The sequence below is a fragment of the Diachasma alloeum genome, unplaced genomic scaffold (genome assembly GCF_001412515.2).
Source record: "Diachasma alloeum isolate Michigan unplaced genomic scaffold, Dall2.0 Dall_scaffold_00192, whole genome shotgun sequence".
Taxonomy (NCBI): Eukaryota; Metazoa; Arthropoda; class Insecta; order Hymenoptera; family Braconidae; genus Diachasma; species Diachasma alloeum.
Window position 1 is genome coordinate 40,772 of NW_021680357.1, and position 23,773 is coordinate 64,544.

General features: G+C 36.5%; 1 protein-coding gene across 1 annotated transcript in view; it reads left to right on the top strand.

Annotated features, from left to right (window-relative positions):
- Positions 1–23,773, top strand: part of LOC107048424 (cytoplasmic polyadenylation element-binding protein 2) — a 158,506-nt gene that overhangs the window by 17,978 nt on the left and 116,755 nt on the right. The window contains exon 2 of the mRNA XM_015271583.1: positions 15,126–15,237. Coding sequence (XP_015127069.1) covers positions 15,126–15,237 — 112 coding nt within the window. The remainder of the gene's footprint in view (positions 1–15,125; positions 15,238–23,773) is intronic.

Sequence of the window (23,773 nt, forward strand, 5' to 3'; positions counted from 1 at the left end):
ACCGTCATGAGCTTTTTATATAAAAATCTCTATCTCTATTAAATTCAGGTAGCAGTCTATTATGTTGAATACTTATTCATATTGATTCATGGTCCCGACTAACTTCTGACAGAACCTGGGTTAAACTCTGGCTAAATCCTGAATAAACCCTGATTAAATCCCAGCTATGCACTGATTAAACCTTGATTGAACCTTGATTAAACCCGGACTGAAAACGAGTTCGAGTCTTGAGAGGGTCTGAATGTAGAATTATTCGACAGAACGAAATAATACATCAAAAAAATTTCGAAATACCATGTTTTCTTCTCATGATCAACAATTAGGCAATTTAGATATGTTTTGATATAAAAATAGACTTCACACATGAAAAAATGAAAAATATGACGCAGAAAAAATTTTTGCCATTTGAAGAATTTGAAAATACCGGGGATTTTTCCAGCGACTACTTCACGTGATCATTGACCAATCAAAATTGAGGATTAGCGGTCAGGCAGTTTCGAGATATTTCGATATAAAACACCTTCACGTTTCTTTCATCTTTAGTAAAAATAGGACAATTTTAAACAATCACAAATGACAGTCTCCCTGCTGACGTATAAAGTGCGGAGGGTGTTGGTTTACCCCCTTACGAATGTAGGTCACAAATGAAGCCCTCCCGGGTGCAGAAACGCGCGCGCATACCACCGTAAAGACAGGACTGGGTATTGTCTCCCCTCTCGCTTGCACCCAAACCAACATGGAGTGGCTCGATGATAGTCCCTCATCCCCCACTGGAGAAGTGGAAATGGGAACCAGTCCACGAAATGTTGATAAATATGGTAAGAAATATGTACAAAAGGCTTTCATTATTGTTATCCAACATGGCAACGTGGCGTTTAAGAAAAGTCGATACTGAATTAAGTGCGCCCGGAGGTTGCCGCGTGGTCTGGTCGCACGGCGTGTTGCAAGCGTAGAAGTTGTGTGGAAGCGAAACCAACGGCTTTTGCCTGGGGTCACCCACTATCGATTTGTGACGTTGCAACTGGAGTATTTACACGAGACAATCTAACCAATATTTTTTATTCTACCTCCGATACTCCACCCACTCGCGACTCGATGTAAATCCGATTGCCAGCGAAAAACGACGTGATAAAAAAAATGGACAATTGCATCTGTTTATAAATGAGTTTTGCTATTGTTGGCAATACATTAGCAATTGACCTCTGAATGGACTCTCTTTTTTTAATTCTTATTTCAATATTCTCTTCTTCGATTTTTTCGGGTCGTAGGACTGTCGTCGATTGAAATGTCATCAAAATGAAATTAGTTATGGCTCAAAAAATTATAACAATACCCTCTTGGTTCTGTCTGATTATGATGGGGGTCGCAAAATTCGTTGTTGACGATTTACTCGATACATCGATTGTCAATAACTTCAGGTGTGAAATAAATGGATAATTGCATTTTTTTCTCTTTTCTTTGGGATTCTTAAGCTCCATTCGTTGACACCAACTGAAATTTAATTTTTCATGTAGATTCGAAAGAATTGATATTTTTCCAAAAATCCATTCGGAAGCAAATTTGCTAATTTATTATTAACAATAACTATACTCATTTATTTAAAAAATACCATAATCCTTGTTTAGAGTTGAGTATCGCAGAAGCTACGAACTATAAGATTTCCCAAACAATTTACTGTGTTTGGAATTTATCAATCTACATCGTAAGAATTATTTTCTCATAAAATGGAAAAATTCAATTCAAAAGTTCAAGTTTTCTCCTAAACTGTGTAGTACACTAGTAAGAATTTTTTTCAATAGCTGGCAAGTATCGTAAACACCATCTGCGCAAGCTTTTTCCGAGGTTTCACCTTAATCCCGCAATTTACCACAATTATTCAATTGCCCTGAAGGAATTATCGATGGGGTACAGAGAACTGAATGAATGGAAAAGGGCTCCAGACGTCTCGCCCGTAATCCCTGTATATCGATTCAAATAAATAATGAACAAAGAACAGTTTTCACCGGAGAAAGTGAACATCAATTGAAGAACTGAATACGCACGTATACAGCGCTATTCGTCTGTGTCTCATTGTGCGGACCGAAGCTGCAATGAACACACGTCATTATAGATTGTCCTCCTCCACGTGTTAATTGATAAATCACTCAAATTGAGGGGTCAAAGTTTCATCAACTCGCTATTTCTATTTTCCACGAGTTCGACTGGGAGCGAATGCCATTGGCCTATTTCATCCCCACCCGTTTTCCCGATGAATCTAGCCCATCCCGATGCTTCATCCCTCGGCTCTGTCGAGCCAACACCGAACCCGTCTCCGTGTGCTTGAGCGGGCCAACGGGCTGACCTATTTGCCGAGCACCGGATGAAACAATTCTTCTTGAAATACAGAGGCAAAAGCTTTCTGCACTGTTCTCACTTGCTTTCGTGAATGCACCAGTGTACACAATCAATGGAATGGAGGTGGAAGCCAGTGATGAATGCACGGAGGGACAGGCCTTAGAGAATTGCGAAGTAGGATTCGATGAAGAATATTGTGATTAATCTTTTTGCTTTCGAATAGAAGCGCTGTATTCGTCAAATCCGAATGTTTTTATTTTTTGTGTTGGGGTAACTAACTTTGGCTTCAGGGGTTCGAACATGCTATTTTTAGATCATGTCCGTAATTGTGGAATTGTTTAGATGAATCCAATTGTCGTTTGCAAAGAAAAAGGAGGGGCAGTATCTCGGTGCCAAAATGAGAACTCGAGCATGGCGGATATCTCGAACGAATGGAGAGAGTAAGGCGGTTTTCATGAGTACTATCGCCTTGCGTCGAATTTTCATGAAGCCCGCCTAACAAACAAGAGAGAATTGAATACCATTCTGGGAAACATGAATAAACGAATCATAATTGTCCAAATCATTTAGGTCAGAGGAAAATAGAATAATTCTACTTTCTTAATATTGCGTTTACTGAGGTTTTCTTCGAACAAAGTTGATTAGAATTAATAGCTAGAATTATGAGATTATCTCAGATTTTTGACGTTAAAATAATAATATTAAATCCAAATAATATTAATATCCAAATACAAAATTTCTGATGTGAATAAAAAGAAGCTGTGACTTAATATTCCAAATGAAGTTTTAATTTTTAATTTGGTGCTGAAAACACGAGATGACAATATTCTAGGCACGGAATTATATTTATGAGATGAACAACAAATTAATTGAATTACCGTGTGAATTAAGTAAAAATTGATAACAGTGTGGGCACGCACTTTTACCAGAGTATCAGCAAACATTGAATTCCAGAAATTTACACTCTAAAGTGTGTTCTAGAAGGAATTGAGTTGTAGTTATGATTAAAATCTCATTCAGTGAGCATTGAAATTAGAGCATGAGTAAATCGTTTATTGTAATATGAAAATTTAACAGCCGATAAATTGGGACATTGATTCTCGTCGGTCGTATTGCTTTTTGCAATTAGAATGAGTATGAATAATTAGGGCAGGAACGTTCCAGCCAGGCCAATGAACTGTTCAATTCAATTTAAAACACATCATCATGGAACTCCCATTCAGAAGTTAATTGCTAATTTATTACCAAAAATATATTAACCTGTTTCTATTCACATTAAGTTTCGTTTAGAATTTAATTCAGACTTTAACCTCCAAAATTCAAGTTATGTTGATGCTACACTGCTAGAAATTTTTTGAAATTTCGTGGAAGATATAACAAATCTCATGAGAGCGACATTGAATCGGATTTAGGGAAAAAATGGTTATGAAGTTTCAAGTTTTAAGTAGAATTCACGGAAATTCCTGAGTTTTCACTGCGAGTGAAATGAAAATTTTACAACTTGATTGAATTCCCAGTGGAAGATGAATATTCAGAAACAAAATGACATGAATTTTCAATTTTTCCCCGAATTTTCCTGATTTTTCTGAATTTTCACGGAATAATTGAACTCAAAAATCAAGTATTTTATTGATTTCCCGATCATTTGAACAGAAAATCAACGGAATATTTCATTTTTCAATGACAAGATTTCCTGAAATTTCAGTGGAACTTGAACACGATAAAAATTTCCGAAATTCGCCACGAAAATTCAGACAAAAATTTTCAATAAATGTCTTTAATCCCGTTGTCAAAAAAATAAACCACGTCACCAAGTTTATTGGATGAGGCCGTGATATTCTTCCATGCCCTATAAACGAAGGACTGAGGAACTCGTGTCAGTATTTGAAGAATTAATCCAATAAATTACATAAGCAGGTGGATGACATGATCTGTGTACACTAGTTATCTTGACCCAGTTGAAGGTTTCGAAAAATTATCTCGAGTTATAGAACCACGCTGGTGTTTACACATTAAGGAAAGCCGGCTCGAAGGCTGCCGAGGCCTTGGCCTATTGGAAGACGCTACTTTTTTTTACCCCCACTTTTTCGTTGCTCCAGGATATCGAAATATTTCCAGGGGAATGCCTCCCCCGGATTATACTTCGGAGAACGAAAAATAAGCCGATCGATAGCATCAGCTTGTTTCAGTGCAAGCTCCCGTATGCTCGTGAAACCACCTCTTGTTTCTTCATTTCGCTCTATATTGAGTCAAACAGATGCACTCAAATATCGGGGCTTTCAAACTCGATGAAATTTATTCGCAATAACCCAGCTTTTATCGATACGATATTTTGTAACAAGGGGAGTCGGTGGATGAAATTTATGATGTAGCAATGGTTCTTTTGCTTCCGAATGAAAGCTTTATAATCGCTCAAATTTAAGTTTTCATCACTTGTCCGTAAAGTCATTTCATTTCAATCGAATTTCATGATTTTTTTTCTTGAAAATAGGCTGTAATAAGCTCTATTCATTGACACAAATTAAAATTCAATTTTTCACATAGATTCGAAAAAATTGATATTTTTCCAAAAATCGATTTTTCAATGATCACTCAAAAAATTGTCATCTAAATGGAATTAGTCATGGCTCAAAAATTGATCGCACAATTCGTTGTTGAGTTACAGCACATTGTTTATGCGATTTGAAAGCGAAAGACGGTTTTTTCATGATTACTGAAAGAATCATCAGTAATAGCAATTAAATCAGGGCTTGAAATGTATATTTCAATGCCTTCTTAATCAAGTTGAAAAATGGTGAGAACAGCATCATTGCTTATCAAGTTACACAATACCGTCATGAGTTTTTTATATCAAAATCTCTATCTCTATTGAACTCAGGTACTAGTCTATTCTGTTGAATACTTATTCGTATTGATTCATGGTCCCGACTAACTTCCGACAGAACCTGGGTTAAACTCTGGCTAAATCCTGAATAAACCCTGATTAAATCCCGGCTATACACTGATTAAACCTTGATTGAACCTTGATTAACCCTGGACTGAAAACGAATTCGAGTCTTGAGAGGGTCTGAATGTAGAATTATCTGACAGAACGAAATAATACATAAAATTTTGATGACATTTCAATTGATGATAGTACTATGACATGAAAAAATAGAAGAAGCCAATAGTGAAATAAGAATTTAAAAAAAGAGAACCCATTCGGAAGCAAATTGCTGATTTATTAACAACAATAACTATACTCATTCATAAAAAAATTTAATTGTCCACAGCAAAGGAAAATTAAATAAAAATTACCCAGAAAATCGTGCCGGTATAATAATATAATATATATTTGTTTTGTCCTATTTTTCATTTCTTTCCATCAAGAAAATCAAACAAAAAAATTTGAAAAGTTTGAGCCGAGCGAATTCTATAGAAAATATCTCAGTAGAATAAATTGTATCGAAAGTTCAAATCCCATTGACTTTTTCTACAGAATATTTTCTATTAAACATTTCAGAATAATTAGAGTCGGCCAAAAACAAATAGAAAATTCTATAGAAATCCAGTAGGATTGTCCAGCGGATTAGCTAGGTTTTTCTATTAAATCTTTTGATACGTGTGACGATGTGTGAAGGAAAAAAATCAGACTCTCGTGTCGAGGGCCTTGAAAACCCGTCATATAGCCCTGCAAATGCAAGGAACGATAATGCAAAGGAAGCTACTGGAGACAAAATAGAGACGTAGCTGCATTCAGCTGGGAATGAAACACGAATACGAAACAAGCAAGGGGAGAGAAATTGAAATGCTTTTGGATGGTACTGGGAGACGAAATTTGAGTGACTTTTTGTCTTTCACCTCTTCCCTTCGCATTTTACCTGTTTTTATTTCCCTCTCGCCGTTTGTTTTCGTGTTTTCATTCACCACCTTCAGTCTCTATGAGACCATCCAAGAGCGTTTTTTTGTCACCCTTATAAGCAGTGTAAGTGCGAAGATCTATACAGAGAAAAAGGCCCGGAGAATGAGTGAAGTTTTCACTTATTTTGACAAGATTTTCTCTGGAACTCTCAGCATTCTGAGCGATAGGAAACTGTGAATTCCTCGGCTTACTTGGATTTTTAATCAAAACGTGAATGGTCAGTAACAAATTGCGACCAATTTTCATTTAATTAAAAAATCAGAAATTGATTTCACCGAAGTGGCTGAATTTCTTTGAATTTTTACGAAATAATTGAACGGATTCTTCAATGGAATCGGTCAAAAACTTATCGAATTTTTAACAAAAATTCAATAGAATTCGATTTTTTTATGTAATTTATTCTATTAAGATTTTTTCTATAGAAATTCCGTGTTCAGATTTTCAAAGTTTTTTGTTGGATTTAAAAAAATGGACAACACACAGAAGAATACAATGGAAACAACTTCGTGTTCGTGTCTAGGCGTTCCTACAGAAAATATCTCAATAGAAAAAATTCTACAGAAAGATGAAATCCTACTGATTTTTTTCGATAAAATAGCTTCGATGGCACATTTTCTATTTTACAAAATGCACAGTACAGTGACGGAATTTTTCAAACGAATCGGTCGAAAAATAATCGACTTTTCAATAGAAATCCAATAAAATTCGATTTGTCTATGCAACTTATTCTAATAAGAATTTTTCTACAGAAATTCTTCGGCTCAAATTTTTCAAGTTTTTTCATTGAATTTCTTTTTCTGAAAGAATAAGAAAAATGAAGAGGAAAAACTTGGAAAACTCATAACATTAATAGAAAAAGCTTGTACAGCATTCAAAGATGAAATTCTGCTAATTTTTTCTATCAAACAATTTCTACCGAACATTTTCTACTCAAATTTTTTGTGGCGCAGTAAAGCCACCGAATTCTTCAATAGAATCACCCAAAAACTAATAGAACTTCAATAGAAGTCCCACAGAATTTCCCATCGAACTCGGTAGGTTCGCTCACATTATTTCATTGGATTTCTTCTTCTGAAAAATGAGAAAAATACAGAGGAAAAAACTTGAACAGCACTCAAAGATAAAATTCTGCTAATTTCTTCTATCAAATAATGTCTATTGAACATTTTCTACTAAAATTTGTTGTGATCCAGCAAAGCCACCGAATTCTTCAATAGAATCGGCCAAAAACTAATAGAACTTCCAACAGAACTTCAATAACAGTCCAACAGAATTTGCCATCGAAGCCGCTAGGTCTTCCTACGAACTGTTTCCCCTGCTCTTCTGAAAGCAGAGGGAATCAATGTCTTTCTGACCGAACTAAATGCCATTGAGATTTATTTTAAGACAGGTGTTTCCAACCCCGAGGCTCCATTCGGCGGGACGCTTTTATTTCCCTGGATTTTTTTCCTTTCGCAGTAAACTCCTTGATAAAGACGAAAGAGAAACCACCTCTGCAGAGCAAAATCGGACTGTTTCGCGGTCTAGACGTCGGTCTTACGCCCACCCTTGTGTCTTCATTTTTTCCCCACGTTACTCTTTCGACTCTTCCCTCCTCCTCGTTGAATCTTCATTATTTTCTTCGCTCGCTCTCTTTATTAATTTCTACATTCTCCATGTTTGATATACTGGTATTTTTGTTGTGTTTTTTATTCACGTTCGTCGAGGCATCTGTCGCACTTTTTTCTCTCATTTCGACGCTCTCCGACGATAATTACAGTCTTGTCAGGGTAGACATGGATTACGATAGCCCAAACAAAGAGAAATGAGACAATAAAAATGAGAAAAATCTGTGTGAGCCCACAGAGGTATAGAGTGTCGGAATTTCGCGTAATGATGTCCCGTCTCTGTACGGAGAGAAAAACCAGAGAATTATCGTGTTGAGATCTCGGAAGAATTCATTGTGGTTTTATATTTGCATTTTTTTATTTATTTTTATAATATTTTTGTCGTGAATTAATGATCTCGTTAATTAATCAATGAAGTCTTATTTCGATGAAAATTTTGGATTTTTATGGAATGAATAATTCTTTCGTTCTTTCACTGTGAAAAAATTCTATATTGTGATCAATTAAAAGGTTTATTTGATGTGAATTAAGAATTATTAAACGAGATAATAGGAAAAACTTAAAAATTTGATTTATTTTAACCGTTCGTTTAACGGACAAGACAGTTTAAAATGCGTGGACGAAAAAATAATTTTCAAAAGTGTTAAAAACGCTTCATTATTTTACCAGTGTTTACTATTGAACGACGAGAAATTACTCAAATCGTATGAATTTTTACTATGTTAAATTGTAATTTTTTCTTAGGATTTAAAACTTTAGTTTATACTCTCGCGCCTTCTACATTTTACTCGAGGAAATAGCAGAAATTACTATGTTGACTAGTAAAAACTCCAGCGGACGACGAGAGCGTCGATTGTTATCAATTCTTGGAGTCTCCTCCCTCCGTCGACCACGCAATGGCCCGGGTGGGGGATTCTATAATTCTAAAAAATTCAAGGCTTCCTCTCTCCCCTCCTCTTTTTCAGAATGAATATACGTGGAGCAAAATTATTGATAATAATTTTCAAGGATGATAAAGAAGATTAAATATGGTTTTTCACTTCGGTTATTCAAAAAACCCCCTCTCCCTCGTCCTCTTCCGCGAATATTCATTTTGAAAGGGGGAGAGAAAATTTTTCTAACCGACGAAGTAAAAGTTCATGTTTATCCTCCTAAATTTTACTCGTGTCAATTGAAAATTCAACTTTTATGCTACCATTTTCTACTGTACCGACTCTCAATTATTACTACGTTCAACAGTAATTTTTCCAACGGACTCCATCGTATTTTAATTTTGTCAGCCGTATTTTTTCATCCAGCGCGTCGTAGTTTTTCATTTATTCTCAAAATTACTATGTTGAATAGTAAATTTTCGAGTGTGGCGGGTATAGCCCGGCATTCTATTTCTCATATTAAGAATTACCATGTTCCCACAGTAAAAACTAATTTTATATTCTTTCCATGTAAAAGACGCTTTGCTTCGACGTAATTTACCTTTAGATTTCTCCGCGTTTTGACTGTTGCCCAATTTTCAATGAATATCTCAGAATCTGGGAGAGATAGCAAAATTTTCCTCATAACCTTTTTTGTAGCACTCAATGTGCTCTACAGAAAAGGTCATTACGAAAAATTGACCATCTCCCTTGGATTCGAAGATATTCCCCGAAAACTCAGCTGACAGCCAAGTCGACTTGAACCGTTTCAATGCTTCTCTACTGATTTCGAATTAGTTTCGTCGATTTCATCAGAGCAATAATTTCAGGAGTTGGATTCCGAGGTTGAATCAGTATGAGGAGGCTGAAATTTTTCCACGCCGCATGGCTCACGAGCCAAAGATAATTACGATCATGCAGAATGATAATTTTAATCATGCCATTGGCTGGGGTTTGCGGGCGTTATGTCGTCGGTGGTCTGGTGAGGCGCGTGTGCGAAACGTTTGACCCACTTTGGAGTTTGCAGCTCGTAAAAAGCAACAGCATCCCGTCGCAACCCGGCGGCTGCTGGATGGTGCATCCCTACCACGGCTATACACGCGGTTTCGACCCTGCGCACGTTCGATATCTTGTCTGCTCGACCAACATATCGACGTCGTTTCTACCCCGCAATTTGTACCCCCTCATCATCAGTTTTTACGGGAATCCTATAAAATAACTTTTCTGTTCGGCAAAGTTAATTACGAATACGAAACCACAAATTACATTCACACAATCGCACTTTCCGGCGACTTCGACCGTACTTTACGCTTCAGAAAGCGTAAAAGAAGACTCCTTAACCCCAATTCCCGTCAAGATTTTTCGGTGCGATTGAAAGATGACAAAACCACCCTCGGAGGAAACCCACGGACTCCGTCCAATCCAACTGGATAATTTCCCCGGATGCAGGCAATTAATCTCAATCACACTCGCGCCGCCGACCTACTTCCCAACAAAATATGATTTCTCAGAACCTCCCCCATTTCATCCCGGCAGCCCGCAAAACCCTCGCAAAAATGGAGGCAACCACTCCCCGCATTGAAACCCCGGTTTGACCGCACTTATTTGGTCAGTGGGTTGAAAAGTAAAGGATCCTACGGAGGAAAAAAATCAAGCAAAAACAGAAACTCAACGCGGGGGTGTGGGAATGGGGCTCAGCGCATTAATCGAATCCCCCAGACTGTCGAATTTCTCGTGCAAGAAGCCTGACGTGTATACGTATGCACGAAGGGGTTTGCCCTCCCCTCCACTAGATCACGTCAGGCTGCGTCTCGCTTCCACTACCTGTCGACCTGCATAGTTTCCACTACCACTTGTACAAGTCACAGCGTCGGGCTTCTTGCGCCAGCGCGTACCGGTGGCTNGACCTGCATAGTTTCCACTACCACTTGTACAAGTCACAGCGTCGGGCTTCTTGCGCCAGCGCGTACCGCTGGCTCCACTACGTGAAGGAATTGACGACGATGGGGGCGGGCGAGGGGCGAGGGAGAGGGTGGGGGTGGGGGTTGGGCAGAAGTAGAAGAAAGATGGAGTCTCTCGAGGAGAATGGGAGCGAGTGAGAGGAAGGGAGATGGGAGCTGAGGGGGGATACTCGGTCTCGTTTCGACTCTGGGACAGCCCCAGTATATCCATCCTGAGCTTGAGCACCACACCGAGCACGGGAAAATCAATATAGGGAAACCAGGAAGCGGCGGGCAGGCAGGGCGTCGACAGTACACTGTTAAAAATTTTCCACTGAAATTCCCGATGAGTCTTGGAAATCTCTACGCGCGGACAAATTTTAACGTTAATTATGTACTACTGAGCGTCATTTACGCGGAGAGAAATTTTTGATTACTATTATCCTACCGTTCCATAAAATTGGATTATCAGTCGTCGTTTCATCATTTCTATCCCGAAATTTAGTAAAAATTAATGGGTGATGAGGAAATTTTATTCGGTGGTAGAGAAATTTTATACTGATGAAAATGAAAATTACCGGGCGGTAGAGTAAAAATTACTGTATCGACAGAGTTAAATTTACCAACCGTTCTAGAATTTTCGTTGTTATCTACATAAAAATTATTGGACTGGAAGGAAAAATTTATTGTGTGTCAGGATACAATTTCTCTAACGTAGAGTTAAATTTGATCATCATATTTTAATTTTTATGAAATTTCGGGACAGAAATGAGGAAACGATGACGCATGATACACTTTTACAGAACGATAGGATAATTTTTATCCTTTATGTAAAGTTTTTTGCAGTTAGTAAATATACTTGGCAAAAGTGATTTTTTGCTCAGTGCAATACACTGTTAGAAATTTTTTGAAATTTCGTGGAAGGTATTGTAGGAAATTTCAAGGTTTAAATAGAATTCACGGAAATTCATGAGTTTTCGGTGGGAGTGAGATGGAAATTTCACAACTTGACATAATTTTCAGCAAAAATTTAATCCGAATGAATATTTGGAACCAAAATGACATGAATTTTCAATTTTTTTTCACAATTTTACTGATTTTTCTGAATTTTCACAGAATAATCGAACTGAAAAATCAAGTATTTTATTGATTTCCAAATTATTTAAACAGAAAATCAATGGAATATTTGATTTTTCGATGACAAGATTTCTTGAAATTTCAGTGGAACTTGAACACTATAAAAATTTCCGGAAGAGACATCGACAATCGAAATTTTGAATAAGTCAATTACTAATATTACTCACCAATTTTTGATTATAAAAATTACCATCAATTTAAATTTTCAAATTCCGAAATGTTTTATCAACCAATAATCGAGAAATTAAATTACCAATTATAATATCATTCAAGTGGCTGTAGTGTGGCTCCGGCGGTCATCCAAGCTAAGCAGCGTTCAATCTGCCCAGTACTTGGATGGGTGTCCGCTTGGGCACACCTAACCGCGTGGGACTACAGTCGCTAGGCACGAATGTAGAGAACCACTGTGCCCATTGAGTCAGTGTGACCAATGGACACAGTGGAATACCTGCATTATCGGCCGGCTGTACGACCGGGGTTTTCCATGGTTTCCCTTGCAGTCCTAGCCCGAATGGGGTACAGTTAAGAGTAAGACGGCCCATAGTAACGCAGAAAAAATCAGAAAAGAGAAGTGGGAGAGGCAAGGCAGACGACCGGGGAGCCTGTAAAACCGTAATGGTAGTAGGAAAGAAATATGAATAAAAAAAAAATATATAATATCATTTTTCAAAATTCAATTCTGCTGGATAAATCTGAATTGCTGTAAGGTGCAACGTCTTATAATATTACTAAAGTAATGATTGATGCCGATTTATGTAAACATTTTAACACGTTTAACTGTTGTACCAATAAATAGAGCAAATGGCGCAGCTTTACCGAACAAGTCACTTACAAATATGAAATTGCGCCCTAATAAAGTGGTGATGCTGGCGCATTGGTCAGACGTGCCAGGCCTGCGAATATTCCCGAGAAATTTGTACGTGTCTACCTACAATTCTTTTCTCCACCGCACCTTATGTTTCGTTAGTGCAACAGCCCTCTTTCTCAATTGGTCAACGTCAGAGTGCAGAGCGCACTTCTCCTTTCTCCACTGCTTCACTCCCCATTTTTTTCCTCACTCCACCCCTTGGGCCAACGACTGTTACACACTTCGTCCCTGTTATCAAATAGGTCATTGAACCCACTGTCCAAATAGCTCGAATACATAGGAGTTACTAGGGGGGAAATAGAAAATATTGTGCAGCCGACTTTTCCGGCGAATTATTGAGGGGAGACGAAGGGCGGAAGACTCGATGGGGGGAGATCTCCTTTTTGGGAAGTGGTGCCGAGGGGTCGCCATCACTTTTCGGGGCTATATCTCCTCCCCTAGTTTCACGCAGGAGTGCCACCAGCATTGAGCATTTCGTGTTTCTTCCATCGTTTTTCATTTTTTTTTCTCGTTCGGAGGAACGAGGAGAAAATGAACAGAAGGGTAATGAAATGCATAGTGAATTCATTAAATTTATCTTGATGGAAACCGAAAAAATGGGGAATTCGTGAGGGAAATAATTAATTGTTGGATTGAGATGCCAGTATTGATTGGACGGGTTCTAGGTAATTATGAGAGTTACTCTTTCGCTATTTGTGCACCTGGCAAAACGATTCATTTGAATTCAGTAGTGAAGTGGTATAAGTCGATTTTGACTATTGCCCAGTTTTCAATGAATATCTCAAAATCTAAGGGAAATACCCAAATTTTGGTCTTAACATTTTTTGTAGAGCAAATTGAGAGCTACAAAAAAGGAAATTATAACAATTTCGCTATTTCCCTTAGATTCCGGGATATTCATTGAAAACTGGTCAATAGTCAAAATCGACTTATACCGATTTACCACTTCGCTACTGAATTAAATCAATGGATTTGGGTTTAGTAATTAGTTTAGTAATATTGTATGTTTATGAGAAGTTGCAACTTATAATAATTCAGGTTGACTTGTGTTCATTGAAATTTGAAAAATAATAAAATAATTCAGGAGCGAAGCGGTAACAGTTCAAGTCAATTTTGACTGTTGGCAAGTTTGCAGTGAATATCTCGGAATCTAAGGGAGATGGCAAAATTTTGTAATAACCTTTTTTGTAGAACGGATTGAGGGCTTTCAAAAAGGTCATTACGAAAATTTCGATATCTCCTTTAGATTCGGAGATATCTTCGCTACTAAACTGATAATTTATATTTTTTATTTGACTGTTGAGTAAATATTTATAACTTTCATGAAAGGATTTTAGATTAGCCAGTCGTCGATCTTCCGGACTCAGCTATGGATTGACAAAATAAATCGGAATTTGAATATTTAATTGGTGATTAATTTAGTAATTAAAATATTGATGAGTCACATCAACGATGGACTCATTCAAAATTTAACTTTATTTGAAATTTATGATTATGCCGATGTCGGGAAGATATAATATTCTGATATAATTCAACATGAATTGGGTCAAATTGTCAGGGAGACTTCATAAATTATAAACGGGAGTAGATTAATTATGAAACAATAAAAAGCAGGAATTTAAGAAGGAAAATGTTTTTAACTTGTTGTTGATTCAAGAACCTTAAAGTTCATTAGCCATTCATTATGCATTATGAATTCATTAATTATATCTTGATGGAAATCAAAAATGAGAATTCGTGAGGGAAACAATTAACTATTGAATAACGATGCCAGTATTGATTGGACTGACTCTAGATAATTACGAATGTTACTTTGTCACTATTAGTTCCCCCGGAGAAGCGGTTTATTTGAATTCAATTTATGAACGACGAGGAGTTACTCAAATCGTATGAATTTTTACCATGTTGAATTGTAATTTTTTCTTACGATTTAAAACTTGAGTTTATACTCTCGTGCCTTCTACATTTTAGAAGCTGGAAATTCCTCAATAGAATCGTCCAAAAAAGAATAGAAAACCAATCATCTTTTCCCAGAGTTTTTAATCTTCAACAGCAGATTTTCAGGATTTTTTAGTCACTAAATTTTTGTACCACAGAGTTCTTAAATTGAAGAATTTTTACTGGAAGCTCTGAGCTTTCTTCCTCTCTGGAACATCAGAACATTCTCAAATAGAAACCGAAGATGTGCATCAGTGCTTTATTTTCTTTGTGTGGACTGTCTTGCATATGACCCCGACATTTCCTTTTTTCCACTGACTCGTTTCCTCCGCCGGTCTTCCAATACAAGTCCTTTCTCCACTGGGAGAGGTCGGTGCATAATCAAAGGATGAAAGAGCCGATCTGCTCTTGCCAATTTTTATGAACCTCTTCGATATATTTGCCAGAAGTAGAAAGGGAAATATTAATTTCCGGGAAATTTGATTTCAGGAAAGGATGACGGCAAACGGAAATTCATCGCTGGACAATATGCGAACTCTGGAACATTACTTGAGTGACATAATGCGAGCAGGAGCAGCTGACACACCGGAGCATCTGAAGGGTGAGTTTTAAATCCATAAAATTCTTTGGAAAATTTTAATAAGGTAAATTTGCCTTTCGTCCCGTCTCTACCCTCGTCCAAAAGTCTTGATCTCATTTTATTAAGAGTAAAATAGGATTTAAATAATTATTTCAATTAAAGGGAGACTTTAAAAGTCGCGGGCTATTGGAGTTGGATTTTTCATACATTGAAGATCGTCATTCGTTTGCCCCGCATTAACTAAAATTTCATTCATCGATTATTTTTTTTAATTTTCGAATTTTTTCGAAAATCGATTGTCCCACGATAACTAAAAAAATTTTCTGAATTGATTGAATGATGGCTTAAAAAATGTGTTTGGATGTCCTTTCGGCCGAGTTCGAAGATGAAGGCGATAGCAATAATCGGTATTTTGATTAATTTGAAAATTTGCAAAAATTTTGTCTTTTTTGAAAATCAGAATTCCGGGGATATCTTTGAATATTGTGCTTCAAATGAATTCAATCATAGCTTAAAATGTTTGTTTTAATGCCATTAAGTCGAAGTTGAAAGATGATTACGATAGCTATATTGGTTGATTTGATTTTTATGATGATTGTTGAAAATTTCGAATTTTTCATGAATTTTCCTAAAAGTGAGCGTTCTGATGGTTTCTTCAAATGTGATGTTTCAAATTCATTCAAGTATGTATAAATAAAATTTTTCTATTAACATTTTATCGAAGGGTTGAGGGGAGAGATAGAACCGTAAAAATCGGTTGTACAGACGGAAGGGATAATAAGAATAATGAAGATGATAACACTCAACTAAGTTGAAAATCCGATAAAATTAGTTGAAAAGAAATCTTATTCAATTCAATAAAATGAAATGAGCAATGAATTATACAGGATAAAAGCTAACTATGTGCATATTGCTTAATCATCATATAAAAAATAGCACTATTTATGTAAAATCATCAGAAAAATAATTCTCTAAATATTTACTTTGGATCGAAAATGGAAAATTTCAACGATTTAATGAAACCCAGTTGCTTTCACATTGCGAAATAGTCTTTAAATTGAAAAAATGCAGTGAAAAATTCTAGTGGAGCAGGAAAAATTCAATTGCTCCCCAATATTTCAAGAGAGTTAACGATCCCATCAAATACGAGAAATGCGGGATTCTCCCGACAGATCTGAACGAATTCCCGAGTCAATCTTCCCTGCTCATTTTTTCTCTCCACATAGATTTGCCATCGAGAACGATGCGTGACGGGTTGTATAAACACGGGTAGTGGGACATCGTTCGAATAAATCAGAACTTTATCCCGTCGAGGGATGTCAATAGCATCGTTTTCCCCGACATTCGCTATTTCATTCGCCTTCTTTTCTTATTCATTCCGTATACACCTATGCTCTATCCCATTGCTCCGAGAGAAACCTTCGATCCCCCCTCGTGGGTTGATGCTCCCCATGTGCGACATCGTCAAACTCAACTCCGATGTCCCGAATTTTCCTACGTCTATACCTTGGATCGTACGTATGGATGTTTGCTCATAAATCATGCGGAAAAGTTGGAGACGATGTACATTTTTGATTTGTCGAAGGATTCTGCTGTGCAGAGTCCCGCCGTCTTCGATATCGAATTGATTATCCTTCTTCAGCAGTCTATAGACCATATGTCACTGTGTGAAATTCGATAAATGCGAGTCAACGGGAAATTTCAAGTAATCGTAAAGACATTTGGAACTATTCACTCAACTTTTTTACTTAAGGATGTTTAACCTATCAAGTGGACAACTCAGTTGAAAATAAAAATAAAATTGTCTAAATAAATCATTCATGTTACAAATTATTTTTCTCATCAAATTAGAAGTGTTATGGCGCACTTCTCCGGTCTCAAAAACAATAATTAAAGAGAATGTTCATAGATAATGGAGGACTTGTGACTGCAGTGGTAACAGTCGAATTTTGATCGGGCAACATCGCACACTTCGGCTAGTAGTGGGGTTGTAACAGCGAGATGAATGTTTGAGTGTGTTATACGTGTCCATATGCTTCCAGCACTGAATTATCGTCACCGACTTTACCAACCTCGATCAGCTGTTGTGCGGTGTTGTCGCGTTGTTCGACTCGTAATGGCGGTCAAATTTTTTTTAGAGGAATTCGAAAATCAATCGAAGATATCACGCCTATATGGCCCGGTCCCCTACTTGTTCTCGCCGGCGATGGATTCTCCATAGTCTAAAGTAAATGGCTTGTGGTTTTTTTTCAATATCTTGAGTGTCTAACCCATGCAACATCTCGATCGAAGTTCACGCGGTCACGTTTCTTCCCTAAGCGTAATGTTACAAGAAGTGATTTTCAGAAATTAATTTCTCACTAGGATGCCCCGATGGAAGGATTAAGATTATTACTAACGTGTGGCTCAAATATGAACCTGGCATGTGAGACAATATTAAAATTATGGTGAATAATGTGGATTTCGGCTGAACATCCTTGAAAGAAAAGTATTCTTACAGAACGGCGAGGGGAAATTCTAATGTTCTCATAAAAAAAATTGTATTCTATTGCTGGGTTGGTCGATACTCTGCAACTCATCACTCGGAGAAAATGAACCCTGTCTTTATTTTTCTGTCTCCAAAAGCTCACTTGACGCACGCACTTCACGTGGATATAAAGGGTACGGAGAGTTGGTTACAGTCTACTCACGCTCGCTGGAGCCGTCTGCGATCCTAGACCCCTCAAGCAGGCATTCTCGTGAGCGTCAAGGGCAAGGGTATATCCAGCCACTCCTCAGTCACTTTTTTTATCATGAAAGGTACGACGCACGAGTCCGTTGTGTCACCTGTGTGAAAAACCCCGGGGAGTTTCGAATTACGTTCGACGGAAGGGACGAATTTATTGCGTTATTTCTTTTTTGAAGTTAAGTGTACCTTTGCGTTTTTTTCACGCACGCGAGAGAGGATATAAGCCGATCCCTGCGAGCGTTCACGGGGAGAAAAGTCGGAGAAAAATTATGATTATAGAAAGCTTCGGCAATTTTACTAATTGAATTGAATGAATTTGAAATATCACATTTGAAGAAAATAGAAAGCTCACTTTCAGGGAAATTCATGAGAAATTCGAAATTTTCAACAATCATCGTAAAAATCAAATCAACCGTAATCATCTTTTAACTTCGACTTAACTGCATTAAAACAAACATTTTAAGCTATGATTGAATTCATTTGAAGCATGATATTCAAAGATATCCCCGGAATTCTGATTTTCAAAAAATACAAAATTTTTGCAAATTTTCAAATAAATCAAAATAACGATTGTTGTTATCGTCTTCATCTTCGAACTCGGTCGAAAGGACATCCAAACAAATTTTTTAAGCCATCATTCAATCAATTCAGAACACTTTTTAGTTATCGTGGAACAACCGATTTTCTTCTCGATCTTCCAATAACTAAAAATGGCGACTGTGTACCCCCCTAGTAACATCAAAGTGTGAAAAAAAAACCCTGAGTATATTGACGTGCGCTGAATTCTCGTCGAATGGAAATCGATCCTGCCTCGAAGGCGATAGTGAATGGAAAACCGGAAATGTGGAGAGTTCCAGCACTCAGACGACGTGAGAGTGCCGAAATCCTTTTACTGCGATGATTTTTCATTTTTGACGTTCTATTCACCTTTCAATTTCTTCTCGTTGTGGGGAGACATCTTCCTATCATCTACCGAATTTCTTCCGCTCAGGGTACAACGGGAAATCCCCCCTTCTCCCCCCCCCCGTGGTTGTAATTGTGGTAATGATAATGGATAAACGTTCCACAATTAAAGCTTCTCGAATGAGCCTGTAGGCGCGTAGCGTGTTGATGAATGAGTGAATAAATGCTGAGCGGTGAAGTGGGGGTTTCAACAATGAATGGGGATTCTCCGATGTATGTGTACCGAGTGGGGTGTCAACTTCCGGCTGGCGGACGGAAGACAGAGAGCACCAGTTTTATTGAGACTTATTTATTTCATTCTTGGGTTACAGTTTCATTCATTCATTTGTCTTGAAACATAATGTCTTCTTTTGGAGATGTTTTCGTAGTAGTCAGACATCGGCATAATCATACATTTTATTTATTTATTTTTTTTATTGTAAATTTTAATATGCATTTTATTTTTATTCATCTTCATTTCGTACTAGATTCCGAATTATTTTATCAATCAATAATTGAGTTCGGAAGATTGACGATTTTTTGGCTATTCGAAAAATACTTTATATTGACACTTACATATTGTTAATATAAAGTAAATAGCCAATTGAAAAATTTAAAGTACCAATTATTCTATTATTTTTCAAATTTCAATGGAAATCAGTAAATCTCAATTATTAACTTTTCATAATATTATTAAATTAATTATTGATGTCAATCTATGATAGTAGATCTCAAGTTTTCCATTATCTCATTCATAAATGTGATATTTTTTTCGTTAAATCACGTTTCGTATAATGAGTTTCTGAATATAATGAGCTTAATTAGTCGTTAATGACGGAATGGAAAGTTTCTATTTGGTTGTCTCGAGAAATTAATCCATCAGTAACATGCTCACTGTCACATGACTGCTTGTTTACTGAATGTTCCGACATGCATATAATGACACAATAAAAATGAATTCTATCAGCCCAACAGAATAATGTCAGAATGTTCTTTCAGTGTATCACTCGTTCTTAAATCTTGCATCATCCGGGGATAAACTTCCAGTTTCCTATTATCGTTGCAAAGAATGAGGCTTCACGTAACAATATAACCTCTCAAGATGAGATATATGATGTTGAAGGAGCTTAAGTTGAGGAGATTTAGGTCGGTTTTGGGCCAAGTGAAATAGAACTTTTGTTCTCGTGTTTGAAAGTGTGACAGCTATTTTCTACACTGACAGGAAACATTAATTTTATCAAGAGAATTTTATTTGAACCAACTATCATTTGGTTGTTAATTTTCAAATCAACATGATTTCATAGTGAATACCAGTTCTCTCTTCCTGAGATACATTTGATTGGGGGAAATCGAACTTCTCTAGAATTGAAGTTCTTTTTATTTGTCGCAATAATGAGAGTATTTGATTTCTTTCTAGCCGAAAGTTTGCCAACTCCAGAAATTCGTTGGTTTACTCAAAAATCAAAATTATTCTCATGACTAAATACGTTGTTATCTCAATCAACACGATCATACGTTGTTCCAAGTAAATTATAATTGAAGTGAGCATTTCGTATGTCGAATCAGGATGAATATTGTTACGCGGAAAAAGCTTTGAGATTGTAGTAAGATGTCGTTGAGTTGAAAGAAGTTTATATTTCTTGACTAAAAAAATCGCATTAGTTTACAATAACAGAATCACAGATTACGGCAATTCAACACAAACTTGGATATCACAAATTTCGTTCAATGTGATGTACGGAAAGCTCAATTTAAACATCGGCTTCATTCGAGAAAACAACATTCAATTCATTCCTCAATGTAATCATCTCCTAGGTACGAATTTTTGATCAATTCATGAAAGTAGAAAATTTCTCAACTGGAGATTATATTAGGTTAAAAAAAATAGAATTTTTCCATTTTTGTGGTGAATACATGTGACTTGACGCCAAGGACTGTTTTATTTGATTCAAGTAAATGCATCTCAAGATGAAATAATTGATATTCACCGTGAGATCTTATTTATTTGAAATTGGTGCAAGTATAATACTTGTTCCAAGAAAGAAACATCTCAATAAAAATAATTTTTGCTATGAGTGTATTCTTCAGAAATGAGTTCCATAATTGATTAATTGATAGAATATGATGAAAGCGTTTGTGCAAAGCTAGTGACAAGTGGGAAATTACTTTCATCACAACGTAGTCAATATATTTTTGCTAATAAATTGGTCATTTGCTTCCGAATGGAATTTCTATGACGGTGTAGTCTAAATTGAATTTAATAATTCATTGAATTCAATTTAAGTACACTTCATACTTGACATTTATTTAACAAATATCAGCGCAATTTGGTACTGAATATTCCTGTTTGAAATTTGAAAATTCACCATTGGACAGAATTGCAATCATAATTAAACCCCCGGACAATAGCTTCAATTCTCCTACGTGCTCCTGACATTTCAAACAATACATTCGGAAAAAGTTGGAAGGGTAATGTTATCAGCGAGTGGTTGGGCTAAAAATCGAAGGCTGACGGTAGTCAAAGGGGTCGAGGTACATGAGAGCCGAAAGAACAAGAGGGGCTAGCGTAAGACAGAGATGAAAAGTTCTTTATTCTTACGAACAAAAAGCTCACTCGAGGTATTGTGAGGGGGCAAAAGCTATAGCCGAGTGGGCGTACATTGCTACCTCACCACGGACGCCATCTTGAAGAGTGCCGACACGAATACTCCACTAATGGGTCAAGTTGCGAATCACATTTCGGTGTAATAGAAAATTTTTCTGCTATTCTCAATGCATGTGAACGAGCCGATTTTAATTGCAATTGAATTGGAATATAATGGCTTTTAGAATTGAAACACGGAATTCTGAACTGCGAGGGAGAATCCTTTCTCAAAAAATGTATGAGCAAGATCTTGAATCAAAATGGGAACGTGAAAATGGCGGATTACTCCAGCGAATGGAGAAATTAAGGCGGTTTTCATGAGTATAATCGTCTTGCGTCGAATTTTCATGAAACCCGCTTAACAAACAAAAGAGAATTGAATAGTATTCTATAAAACATTAATAAACGAATCATAATTGTTCAAATCATTTAGGTCAGAGGAAAATAGAATAATTCTACTTTCTTAATATTGCGTTTGCTAAGGTTTTCTTCGAACAAAGTTGATTAGAATTAATAGCTAGAATTATGAGATTATCTCACATTTTTGACGTTAAGGATAGGAGAATCTGAATGCAATATAGTGAAAATGATGATCGATTTTTTCACTTTGAACAAATAATATTAATATTCAAATACAAAATTTCTGATGTGAAAAAAAGAAGCTGTGACTCAATATTCCAAATGAAGTTTTAATTTTTAATTTGGTGCTGAAAAAACGAGATGACAATATTCTAAGCACGGAATTATATTGATGAGATGAACAACAGATTAATTGAATTACCGTGTGAACTAACTAAAAATTGATAACAGTGTGGGCACGCACTTTTACCAGAGTATCAACAAACATTGAATTCCAGAAATTAACACTCTAAAGTGTGTTCTAGAAGGAATTGAATTGTAATTGTGTTTAAAATCTTATTCAGTGAGCATAGGAATTAGAACATGAGCAAATCATTTATTGTAATATGAAAATTTAACAGCTGATGAATTAGGACATATGATTCTCATTGGTCGTATTGCTTTTTGCAATGAGAATAATTATAAACAATTAATTGAATGTTGATAAAATATGCTGTTTAATATGAATAATGTCACAATTTGACTTGGATCATTGATTTATTCAGAGAGCAATAGTTCAGGGAAATAATTCTTTACATATTTATTTATAATTTTTCCAAGCTAAATATTTTTATTTATTTCAAATATTTGACTCCAGAAATGGAGAAATTTCGAAATCATGATTTTTTCATATCCCTTGTTTATTCGTTCATATTCATCGACATTTTCAAGTCTCATTTACTCCGTATAATCTGTATCTCGTTTATTCAAGCGTGAGAATACTGGAAAAATGCGGGGAATTGCCTCGGAGAGTATCACGCAGGGGTAGACGGGAAGTAGAGTATCAAATTGGATGACAACGGGGTGGCTTCAGCCAATTTTTCCATGAAACTCGCTTCCCGCAAACTCTGCCGTCCAAATCGATTCTGATAGACACCTGAGGGTGTGATATACATACCTAAATGCTTGGTAGGTGCGTTGCAATAATCGCTACTGGAATTCGCTGGAGGAAACTTCCTAGAAAATGAGTGAAATAATATCGTAATGAAGTAATAAGAATTATTCGAAATGCCTCCTACAGTTGAAAATAACTGGGTGTTGTTATTGTTGCTAATAAATTAGCAATTTGCTTTCGAATGGGTTTTCTTTTTTTAATTATTATTTCACTATTCTCTTCTTCTATCTTTTCATGTCATAGGACTATCATCAATTGAAATGTCATCAATATTTTGCGTATTATTTCTTTCTGTCTAATAATTCTACATTCAGACCCTCTCAAGACTCGAATTCGTTTCAGTCCGGGTTTAATCGAGGTTTAATGAAGGTTTAGTCAGTGTATAGCCGGGATTTAATCAGGGTTTATTCAGGATTTAGCCAGAGTTTAGCCAGAAATTTTTAAAAAATCCTCAATGTTTAGAAAATCTCATAAAAAACGTAAAACAAAATAGAAAATTCTAGCAGGTCCTCGATATTCACATTGACATAGTAGAGAATACACTACATCGAGAACATGACGATAGGAAAAACAGCAAGAGACGTACGAAAAAGGGAGAAAAGAAAATGGGAGCGATGATCCCGGGGATAAAGTGACGGACGTATCGAAGGCACTTCCAGGGGGTGTTGCAGGACCGGGAAAATCTTTCCGAGGATTTTCAGACCCGCACATATGACAGTGAAAGCTCTGA